General features: G+C 36.6%; 1 protein-coding gene across 1 annotated transcript; it reads left to right on the top strand.

Moving 5' to 3' along the window:
* Positions 1-3005: 3005 nt before the first annotated feature.
* On the top strand, positions 3006-11591 carry LOC122755073 (probable ATP-dependent RNA helicase DDX47). The gene is made up of 2 exons (XM_044003453.1): positions 3006-3057; positions 11047-11591. The coding sequence occupies exons 1-2, from the start codon at positions 3006-3008 to the stop codon at positions 11589-11591; spliced, it is 597 nt and encodes a 198-aa protein (XP_043859388.1).
* The last annotated feature ends 546 nt before the right edge of the window (positions 11592-12137 follow it).

Below are 12137 nucleotides of genomic sequence, written 5' to 3'. Positions count from 1 at the left end.
TGGCAGAACTGAATTAATACTTTAACAATCAACAAATTTATTTTACACTGAAGGTAGTAAGCTACAACTCAGGAAGTGGGATACCAAGATAAATAGGATATTATATCTACTTAAATGGTATTTATGGTTTGGTTGGAAAGATAGAACGCATACATTCACATATACACATACACATAAATACACATGTGTGTCTATATACATAATCCATGATGCAAATTAAAGATCAGTGTATTTGGGAGTCTTAGAAGTTGAGTTTAATTTTAGGATCTACCATTTACTAAGAGAGTCACCCTAGGAAGTTGCTCAGATTTTAGTGTCTTCATATAAATATGAGAGGATGAACTCTTTTACATGATTTCTAATACCCCTTCCAGCTTTGAATTTATATTCCAATGATTTGAGGAACAATATGTACCATAATATGTCAAGTACCAAAGGAATGGAATAGAAAATATGTACATGGGAAATTCAAAGGAAGAATATATTACTTCCACGTGATATGCTCTTAAGTAGTCTTCCATGCTGAAGGTAGAAATTAAGGTGTTCTTTGAAAGATTGGAAAGATATACATATATATGCTTACATAATATATATGCGTTTATGTGTATATAAATGGATATGATGGATATAAATATGAACATATATGATACATGTATATCCTAATCTTTCAAGGAACAGTTCAAGTTCTACCTTTAGCATGCAAAATTTCCTAAGATCATCTCATGAGGAAGCAATAAAGTAATACAGTCTTCCTTTGAATTTTTGTAGTACATTATGTGTGTATGCATATATATGTGTGAGTTCTCAGGTCTGGGACTCCACTCCCTGTGCCTAGATCTGAAAAGATAAGAAAAAACAAGACTAAAACTGAAGTTATTTCTTATGGTCTCCAGAAAGGAGGAAAGGGGTGGAGTACTTAGGCCCTTCCTGAATCTGGGATGCTTTAGCATGTGGAACTTGCACAATGAATAGGGGACAAAGAGTATGGAACAGGAAAATGTCATTCAGGCAGTCAAGTGTAACATTTCTTGGTACTTATCATCATTACTTGACTCTGCACTTGCCCCTTGAATGAAAAATGATAGACACTTTCCATCTATAAGTAAAGAAAAAGATGGGGGCAGCTAGATGGTGCAGTGAATAAAGCACAGGCCCTGGTGTCAGTAAGAACTGAGTTCAAATCTGGCCTCAGATACTTGACACTTACTAGCTGTGTGACCTGTGCAAGTTACTTAACTCCAATTGCCTCACCAAGAAAGAAAGAAAGAAAGAAAGAAAGAAAGAAAGAAAGAAAGAAAGAAAGAAAGAAAGAAAGAAAGAAAGAAAGAAAGAAAGAAAGAAAGAAAGAAAGAAAAATGGTTGTAGGTTGATGCACCCAATGAGGGGATTCTGAAAGTATCATATGTGTCCATGAACCATATTCAATAGGAGAAAGACTGAAAATAGAGTGGGTGTGGCTAAGAGTTCATCATAAGGGATTTTTCATGTTAAAATGTTTTAGATATGGTGTTTTACCCATGTGAAAGTCATGATCCTCAACTCAGTAACCTGGTGCAAAATAATGAAAAACGACAAGCAACCATTATTCCCAGTCCCTCTTCAGACTCCTTAGGCTATCCACTATATTGATGAAGCAGACAGCCTTACTAGAAGCATGCTCAAGCCTTTGGCTATAGGAATACATGTGTAAAAATTAGTTTCCCTTTGTCAGCGAGGAAAGTGTGCCAGTATTTACTTTAGAATCTATTCTCCTACCATCAGGAGCTCACTAGTACATGCTTCTCTCTTTCATAAATGACTAGTTTGAGAATGAGAAAGACAGAGAGAGAGAGAGAGAGAGAGAGAGAGAGAGAGAGAGAGAGAGAGAGAGAGAGAGAGAGAAAGGCAGAGAGAGAGATAAAAACAGAGAGGCAGACAGAGACAGAGACATAGACAAAGAGAGAGAGAGAGAGACAGATATAGAGATATAGAGTCATTAGGCTCCTTCCATACTACCATTCCATCAATTTAGAACTCCTAATATTTATAGGCAGTCATGCCTGGTCTTCATATTAGGTAATTTGGTACATTGAATAAATTTTGCTCTTTAGAATCCTTTGTCATTCTTTCTGAGCTTTCTATTTTCCCAGTAGCTCTTGGAATCCACTTCAGGTCAGAGACTCCCATGCTGTTGATATCCCCATCTGACTATTTGGGAACCATGCAGATTGAAGAAAAGTCAAACTCACATTGAGAATCAAGAATAGCAAACAACAAAGAAGCAGCTGAAATGCTTTTGCTCTCAACTCCATCCAACAATTCAGATTACCAACTTGTCTATAGTTTAAGGTTTTAGATAGTTACCAAGTACATGGAGAAGTTAAATGACTGGGGCTTAGAAAATCTTTTTTGAGCAATTTTCCTCTTTTTTGGAAATTATTTGACATTATTTTGAGCCAGTTGGAAATTTTGCTACATTTGATGTTTTTAATGATTATAATAAAATATAATTTCTTTTATTTTAGCTTCTTTTATATAGTTGCATTCAAAGTATATATAATTCTCATTCAACCAACTTCATTTTATTTTACCTTATACACATCTTTCCATATTTCCTCGAATATTTCTTAGATGTTTTAAAAACCTAGAACAGTATTTTACATAGAAAAAAATTGCAAAAAGATTCTGTTCTCTAACTCTTTCTACACATCTTCCCATTCCCACAGGTCTTTCCATTGTATTAGGGGACAACGAAAACTCTAAGGCAGAAGTCATACCAAGACCTGAATTTTTCTGAATATAATAAATGAGAAACTTCCTTCTGGATTTCCTCCCTGTCATCTTTTTGGATTCAGGATGGGAGAGACACAAGTGTGTATTGCATATACTGGAAGAGTTTCCATTTTGCTTTTATAACACAATCACTTACTCCAAATTTTCAGTGATAAACAGTGGCTTCCAAACTACTATAGGGATAGAATTAAAATCTTGTCACTTCCTAAGTTGTAGCTTTTGCATTAATCATCATGTTGAAGCAGCATCACAAAGTGCAAAGTGGATTTGCACTCATTCAGGAAGGTGAGTAGTATGTTTCTGCTACTAACTAGCTTTGTGACCTTGCATAAGTTATTGGGCTTCACTTGAATAGTAGGGATAGAAATAATTTCCCTATCTATTTCTTAGGTCTATCATCAATATGTAATGGGAAAGTGGTTTGTAAACTCTAGATTATCATACAAACACAAGGTAAAATCATAGAATTTTAGAATTGGAATAGACCTCAGGGGTACTATATGTGATTTTATGAACATGGATAACATCCAGAGTAGAAAGTCTCTCCAACAATGCAGATTACTAACTTGCTGTAACTGAAGTTCTTAGTTACTAGGTACATAGAGAAGTTAAGCAACTGCGGCTCAGAAAATCATTTTTTCTTTGATCAAGTTCCTCTTTTTTCAGGGAAATTATTTGAAATAATATTTCTATCTCAGTAATTAATCCAGGAAACTCTAAGCTAGATATTTATTATCTTTGTATTGTGTCTTGAAGATCATTCTCCCCTCTAACACTTATGTTGGTGTGTTCAATTCCCATCTGCATAAATTGCTTTTGGTACCAGAGAAAGGAATAAAAAACAGACCTTGCTGACTCCTTAAAATCATCAATGTAGAACTAGAAGGTACATTAGAAACCCCTTCCAACTCTCCTACTACTCCTATATGTTAATGACCTCCATGTCCTTACTCCATGATCCACTGAATCTTACCTCATTGATTTTCCTCCTTGCTGCCTCTCTGATTCTGGGGGTAAGGTTGGGGAAAACCATGTACTCTACAACTTCCATTTAAGGAGGAAGCTCAGCTCAGATATCTCTTCATTTCACACCTTCCTTTTTTATTCTTACTTTTCAATCATGCTCTACAATGCTTATTATTGTGAAAACATTATCAGCCTGCAAGATATCATCACCTTTAGAACTCTATCTCATTCACTACTCTGTTTAGAAGGAGAGGCTATGAACTTTAAAACTTCCATTTGAGGAGATAGCTTAGCTTAAATATTTCATTTTTTCCCTGGCTGCCCTACTGTGTTGTATGGGGTGTATAGGGAGGATTACTACCTCTGACCTGAGGACTTGTGAAGTGTTTTTCAGGGCTATTCATACACTGTTGGTGTTCCCCTTTCACCCAACTCTCACCTTTAGCTGCAAGAAGTTCTAGCATGTCCAGCAGCCATACCCTGATTAAACCATCTCTACAGACTGGCTAAACCAAGTTGAGCCTCAAACCAGTGGGTGAGTTAGGGGGATATCTAACCCAAGAAGGTGAAGACTTCCCCTGGTGGAATGGACAAATGAGAATAATATGTTCCAATGTCCATAAACACAGCTGAAGCAGGTGCTGTCGTGTATTTAGAGTTTGGTCAGACATAGAAGATGCAAAAATCATCCAATGCTTCCTAAGCCATCACCAGTCATCCCGAATTTTGTCTTGCCACTGGACTTTTATGACTCTCAGAGAGTGAGGTTGATGACTTTGTTCAACTCTGCCTCATTTAAATCCAATTCACATGCAGGTCAAGATATCACCCCTTGATGTCACCAGTCCTCTTTGAGAATGAATAATGAACAACAAAAGAGGTACTTCTCCCACTTCTTCAATATACTCTCATATCTAATACCTTCTTGTCTCCCACTTTTCCTATGTATTTTGTCTGTTGTCTTCCTCCTTAGATTGTAAGCTCCTTGGAAGCAGGATTTGTCTTTTTTTTTTTTTTTTGCAATTTGTATTTCCATTGCTTAGCACAGTGTAATAAATGTTTATTGATGGTCAACAAGGCATTTCCTCTCTCAGTTCCATGGATTTTCACTGACTTTCTCCTTGGAATGTTGTTGCTCCTTGTCCCTGTCTCCTATCTTCCTTGTCAAGCTTTGAGTATCAGCTAAAATTTCTTATTATACAAGAATCCTTTAAAAGTCCATCTCAATACTAGTTCCTTACCTCTGAGATCATCTCCAATTTATCCTGTTGTGTTTCTATGTTGTTGTTTGCCATTCTCTGCTCAATATATTGTGAACTCCTCGAAGGCATGGAGTGTTTTGACTTTCTTTATAACTAACATGTTCATCACAAAGTCTGGTACATACTAGGTTCTAAATAAATGTTTATTAACTTGACCTAAGTAGTCATATAGTCCAATCATGGGATTCCCACCTCAAGGTATTTCCACTATAATATACTTAAGAAGACATTGTCTTCCCTCTTTTAGAAGACTTCCAAGGAGAGGAGAACCCATCACTTCTCAAGGTAGTTCACTTCCCTCTTAGATGACAAAAGTCCCACTGTGTATTTTTCACATATGAGGGAATAGAGGACTAGAAAGGTTGAGTGGCTTATCCAAGGCCATAAAGCTAGTAAGTGTCTCAGGTAGGAATCAAAGGCAGTTCTTCCCCATTCCAAGTTGAGGGCTCTAAGATCTATATCGTGCTGCCTCTACTAGGATAGGTTTTTATGCACTCCAGCACACTGTTTCTCCTTAACATATACTAGTAATGAAAACAAAGCCCACAGCTCTAGGTACAGATAAAAACAACCTATACCTGTATGATAACTTTTCTTTTCTTCTCCAATAGCTGGAAAACTAATAGTGCATATCATAGTGGAACCTAGGAATGTTTTTAAGCTCTCCTCTATAAAGAAAAGAAATGGTAATATGTAGAAGATATATAAAAAGATCATTAGCAATTATTACCCAAACAATGGAACTTGGGTTGTAAAGATGGCATGTGGCCTGAGATGTCTGATGGGAAGATGGAAGTTAAAATGAACTCCAACTTGTATTGAAACTTATGATGACCCTGTTTCTGACAGTCTTGCTTGTCAATCTGTGTTGGGGGAAGCTCTGCTGAAGGAAGCTCCATTGGAGGAGGTGTTACCCAGGCTTCAGGTTTCTAATTACCTGCTATTTAGCATATAGAAGGTCATCCCCTACTTGTTACCCAGCACATAGAAGCCCATTCCCCTCATCTATCATCTCATTTCTTTATAATGAGTCAATTGGGTAAGACCTGTGATGAAATGGTCCATCCCCTTTTACTGACTTGGACCTTTCCAAATGGTCTTTGTCATTACGAAAGTGATCAATAAAAGTTGACTCCATCTAGAATCCCTGACTGACCTTGAGCAATAGCCAATCAATGTGTTGCTATCTTGATGTGTTTTTAATAAACTCTTTCTAATTCTCTTTTTCCTGAGTTTTGCTTCAATAATCAGGGTGAAAGCCCAAACAAAGAACTCTCCCTAAAAACTATTTCCTACTCTACCACATGTAGACACTCCCAAAGAAGTGTAGTGAACCCTTTATCATTATTCTGTGTACTTCCACAATGAACTTAATTTCAACTACTGACCCAATAGCTCTTCTCTTTCTTGCTTTTGGGTGGCAAGGAGTGGGGGAAGAGGAAATGTGCTCAGGCACTACCATTATCCAAAACATATGCTGCTCTTATTTTAACACCTTTTTAAAACAGTAATCCTTTTTAGGTGTCATGCTCAATAAAACACTCATTCTCAGAAACTCAGAAGGAATTAGATAAAGAAAATAAAAGCCATACTTTTTAAAGTTACATTTTTATTGAAACTTTAACACCAAAATGAAAGAGATTTACATAAAATAATCTGACCTACATGATAGACTGTACATGACTGAAAATTTCTTCTCAGTTCTTTATAAAGGTTCAGCTTGACTGGCAGGTACACTGCAAAAAACAATAGAAAAGCTCTGCTTTCATTTAAATTCACACTCTCTCATGTCACATTGGATTAGATATTTTTTCCTTAATATTTTACTATGGCTATAATCATTTCCAAGCATATTAGTACTGAGCCATTAGATGCAGTGCCAAATATGTACCAGGAGACAAAATCCTTGATTTAACCCTTAGCAATAACCAGGACCCAAATTCTGGAGGAAGTGGCATCTAGTGATAGGGGAATGTACTGGGAGTCACAATAGATTACTTTTAGTCCCTGAGTCAGTACTGACTGGGTGACCTTCACCAAGTCAATGTACTTCACTGGGCCTCAGTTTGTCCTTCTGTAAAATGGCAGTTATTGATTAGATGAATTTGTTGTCCCTAGTACTCTAATGTTCTACAATGCTATATTATCATGGGCTATAGAAAACAACATGTTCAAAAGACAACTATTTATTTCATAATAGTAATTCACATTTCTTTAATTCACTAAGATTTAAAAAGGGTTGTTGTCTCAAGAGCCCTATAGGGTAGATTGGTACAGAGAAAAAGCTTTAATAAACTATTCTATTAAAATATTATTTTATTAAAATTTCAGCTGTTATTGATTCTATGGCCTAAAGTACAAAGTTCTCATTTCATGACATAAATTTTCACACATAATTCACTATCTAAGTGATAGGGGAGTTAGGTTAGGATAGGATGAGACAATGAGGGAAAACAGCATAGCCCAATATTTAGCTAAATTGATATGGACTGATAGTGGGGATAATTAATTTTACTCATTGACTCTGCCTTGGTTCAGTGAGTTGTGAATAAGTGGGATACAATTAAATCAAGTTCTTCTGGATAGAATGAATATATTCAATTACCCTGATAAGGTATGATGAAGTTAAGAACTTAGGAAACCACAAGTGACTTTGAAATGAAAACTGTGAAATAAAAGTACATTTTCATCTAACTTCTATGAAATAACACTGACATTTTCTAAGTATTTACTTTCTTCTTCCTTATGTCTACAGATAAAAGGGTGTTTTAGTGCTCACACATTAATACTACTCATAGGACAACTGCCTTCCATTGTAAGACACTGAAAAAGGAAGCATCAGAAATAAATGATCATGGGGAAGGAAAAATCCCATTGCATATTTTCAATGATGGTTCTGGACCACATCAACTCTTCAGGTAGTACCCAAAAGATGTTGCTAGTGTTCAGGGTTTTCTGTAGCAGAAGAGTTATTTTTCTAAGGGGACTGTTTAATAGAGGGTGAATTTAAGAAAAAAATAAGAGCATCTATGGTTAGATATGCCCTGACAACAAGACAGGAAGACTCACCTTTGCTTTACTGACTATGATGACATTCTGCTCAATGCATATAAAGTATGTATATGTGACATACTGTATATGACAAGTCTGTTAAATTAAATATATCTTATCTCTCCTAAGGAGATATTTTCTGGATTATTAATTATTTCTTTTATTTTGTAAAATAGGATTTGCTTTTTATGAATTAGTGAATACAGAGAAAGTACAGTGTGGTATAATTCAATAAATCCACTCCAGCTAAAATTTTTGGAGCACAAGTACCTGTAATAACTGTTGAAGATACCAATAAATGAAAACAAAAGTCAAAAGAATACTGGACTGTGTCATGGCACCTGAGTTCAAGATCAGCTTCTACCACTAATTAACCACATAATCTTGGATAAGTCACTTCTCTCTAGGCTTCAATTTCTTCTGAAGAATGAAGGAATTGGACTAGATGGTTTCCAAAGTCTAATTTTTCTGAGTCCATGGTTATTAGAAATCAATGTTCCTCAAAAAAATGTTGATTTCAGTACAGGATTTATCCTGGTATTGTTGCTTAATAATGTAATTAAAGAATGACATTTATTAAAAAAATAAAATGAAAACTTGGACAATTATATGGTTAAGGTAGAGAAGAAGAAATTTATAGTTATATATCTACTAAACTCCATTATAAATAATTGAAAAATTACTAAAAATACAAAGTTTTATAAGTGGGGTAATAAAGATAATAAAAAGGAATACTTACTTAACAAAGCATAATAGCTGGTTCAACTTATACATTTGCACCAAATATTTTAAAACCTCTTCAAAATAGATAATAAAAAGAAAGTGATTCATATAAAGTTGTGTCAACCAGTTAGAAACTTTAGGAATTGCATTATTTTCAATATCCATTTCCCCATTTTTTCCTGTATTCCAGTCTTCCAAATCATGCTATCTCATCCTAAAACATCTTTTAGTACATAGTGCCCCTTTGCTCTGGAAAATTCATCCTTCCCTATGTTTTTTTCCAATTCATAATATTTTTCTCTTAAGAGCTATTATCTCCCATTGGTGAGTTCCTCCTAAAGCCTCCATTGACAAAAAGGGCACAAGACAGTGTAAAAATGAACAATGGATACTGATAAATGATAAAAATGGATACTTGATTTGCTTGAGCCTCCCCCTTATTCCCCCCCCATTATCCAGGTAACCAAAAGAAATGTATGAGGGCTGGTTGTATTGGCTTGACATACCAACACTCCTTTGCAGTGACTGAGAGTAAACCTAGCTGGACATGGAGAAAATCATCAACTCTGAAGTCAATTAAGCTCATACCAGCTTTGAAGCAGACTCCGAGACATTTACTGGTTTATGGAAAGAAAGTAAAGAACAGCAAGCTTCAGTCTGTTCAACCAATATTACTTCTTTCTCTGGAGATGTATAATATGCTTCATCACTAGTCCTTTGGGATTGTCTTGGATCATTGTATTGCTGAGGATATCTAAGTCACTCAGTGTTCTTCATCAAATAATATGGCTGTTACTGCATACAAGGTTCTCCTGGTTATGTTCACTTCACTGTACATCAGTTCATGTAAGTCTTTCCAGGTATTTTCTGAAATCATCCTGCTTGTCATTTCTTTTTTCCTTTTCTTTTTCAGGGCAATGAGGGTTAAGTGACTTGCCCAGGGTCACACAGCTAGTACGTATCAAGTGTCTGAGACCAGATTTGAACTGAGGTCCTCCTGAATCCAGAACACTGGTACTTTATCCACTGCACCACCTAGCTGCCTGCTTGACATTTCTTTTTTTTTTTTTAGTTTGTTTTTTTATGAGGGTATTAAGTGACTTGCCCAGGGTCACACAGCTAGTAAGTGTCAAGTGTCTGAGGCTGGATTTGAACTCAAGTACTCCTGAATCCAGGGCCAGTGCTTTATCCACTGTACCACTGTGAGATTTAAAATTGGATAGTAGATCATAAATCTCCCCTCTTTAACGTTTCCCTTAATTTATCTCCCAGACTAGTAAATGGAAGAAACCTCTGGTCTATAGTTAGAACTTTTATTGTGTGGTAGTTGCCAGGTGATGTTGATTAGAGGGATAGGAAAGTAAAAATACAAAACAGTCTTAAGTCTAAGCTTAGTCTATATTCCGTGTAAAACTCACCAAAAGCCCAAGGCCACCTTTGGGGAGAGAGAGAGACCAAGTCAAGCACGTACTGCTAACCGCGAGCCGGCCGAGTTGAACTCCAGTCAGCGTCTGTGCAGCACAGCCAGGGGACCAGCAGAGCAGGAAAAAGATACCACTTCCATTCTCTCCTTGCCTTTTAAGCTCGCACCCCGGAAGTTGAGTGCTTAGCAGGCAGACTGGCATGCGTAGCTCATGCCGTTGGTCTCCTCCCCGAAAGGGTGGTCCTTAAAAAAACTGGCATCTCTCCATTATCGCTAACCGACTGTTAAAACTTTTTACCACACCACCTAGCTGCCCCCTGCTTCACATTTCTTATAGCACGATAGTATTCCATTACTAGCACATACCCCAGCTTGATTAGCCATTCCCCAATTGATGGGCATCCCTTTGATTTCCAATTTTTAGCCACCACAAAAAGAGCTACTATAAACATTTTTACACAAATAGGTCCTTTTATCTTTTTTTTTTATTTCTTTGGCATATAAACCTAGCAGTGTCATTGTTGGATCAAAGGGTATGCACAGCTGTATAGCCGTATGGGCATAGTTCCAAATTGCTCTTCAGAATGTTTGGATGAATTCACAACTCCACCAAAAGTGGATTAGCATCCCAATTTTCCCACATCCCCTTTAACATCCAACATTGTCCTTATTTTTTTTTGTCATATTAGCAACTCTGACAGGTATAAGGGGGGTACCTCAGAGTTGTTTAATTTGCATTTCTCTGATCAATAGTGATTTAGAGCATTTTTATATGACTATAGATAGCTTTGAATTCTTTGTCTGAAAATTACCTGTTTATATCCATTGACTATTTATCAATTGGGAAAGATTCCTTGTTACTCCAAAATCTTGGATTCACTGCCATCCCTCTCCATGGACAGATGAGTCAGAACAAATGCCTGGGATCTCTTAATAAATTCAAAGCAAAAACAAGATCCATCCTGCTTGCCACTGATGTTGCAAGTCGAGGTCTAGACATTCCCCATGTGGATGTTGTAGTCAACTTTGACATTCCCACCCACTCCAAGGATTACATCCATCCAGTGGTTTGGACAGCTCGAGTTGGGTACTCTGGCAAGTCAATCACCTTTGTCACACAGTATGATGTGGAACTCTACCAGCGTATAGAACACCTAATTGGGAAGAAACTTCCTGCCTTCCCAACTCAGGAAGAAGAGGTCATGCTGTTAACAGAGCATGTGGCAAAAGCCCAGAGATTTGCACGCACAAAGATGAGGGAGCAAGGAGACAAAAGGAAATATCTGAGAGAGGACAAAGCTGACGATGATGATACAGAAAATGCTATGGGTGTACAGAACAAGATCACTGGAGGGAAGAAGAAGAAAAGGAAGGGCCAGTGGCCCCATTCATAAAGACATGTTTTTGAGACACTTTTTGGTAAAAGAGGACTTAATCAAGAACAGAACCCCAGCAACAGTACTCTTCAGACTAAAACCTTTCAAGCCCGAACCAAGATTCTGGTTAACTGCACAGGTGCTAATTCTATATTTGCTGGCTTTATTACAGAGTATTTTTTCTCAAAAACAAACAAAAACAAACAAACAAACAAACAAAAATCTTGTGGTGGCCTTTTAAATCAATGCAAAGCCCCTAAGGGGGATTTTTTTAACACATGGGCAAGTTATTTAGCCTCTGTTGCCTCATATTCCTCAATTCTAAATTAGAGATAATAATAACACCTACCTTTAGCCTCTAGTGGGGATCAAATAAGAAAATATTTGTAAAATATTCCCTATGAAATAATAGTATTGGAACATAAAAGGCATTATATAAATGCTTATTCCCTTTACCCTCCATCACTTTTCTCCCCTATTCCTATTGCACAAATCCTTCATGTACTATTTTGAGTGAAGCAGGTAAGGTTCAAAATTTAAATACATAGCCAACTGAACTTCTTA

The sequence above is a fragment of the Dromiciops gliroides genome, chromosome 4 (assembly GCF_019393635.1).
Source record: "Dromiciops gliroides isolate mDroGli1 chromosome 4, mDroGli1.pri, whole genome shotgun sequence".
Lineage (NCBI taxonomy): Eukaryota > Metazoa > Chordata > Mammalia > Microbiotheria > Microbiotheriidae > Dromiciops > Dromiciops gliroides.
The sequence above is the reverse complement of the archived record's forward strand: the minus strand, read 5'-3'. Positions and strand labels throughout refer to the sequence as shown.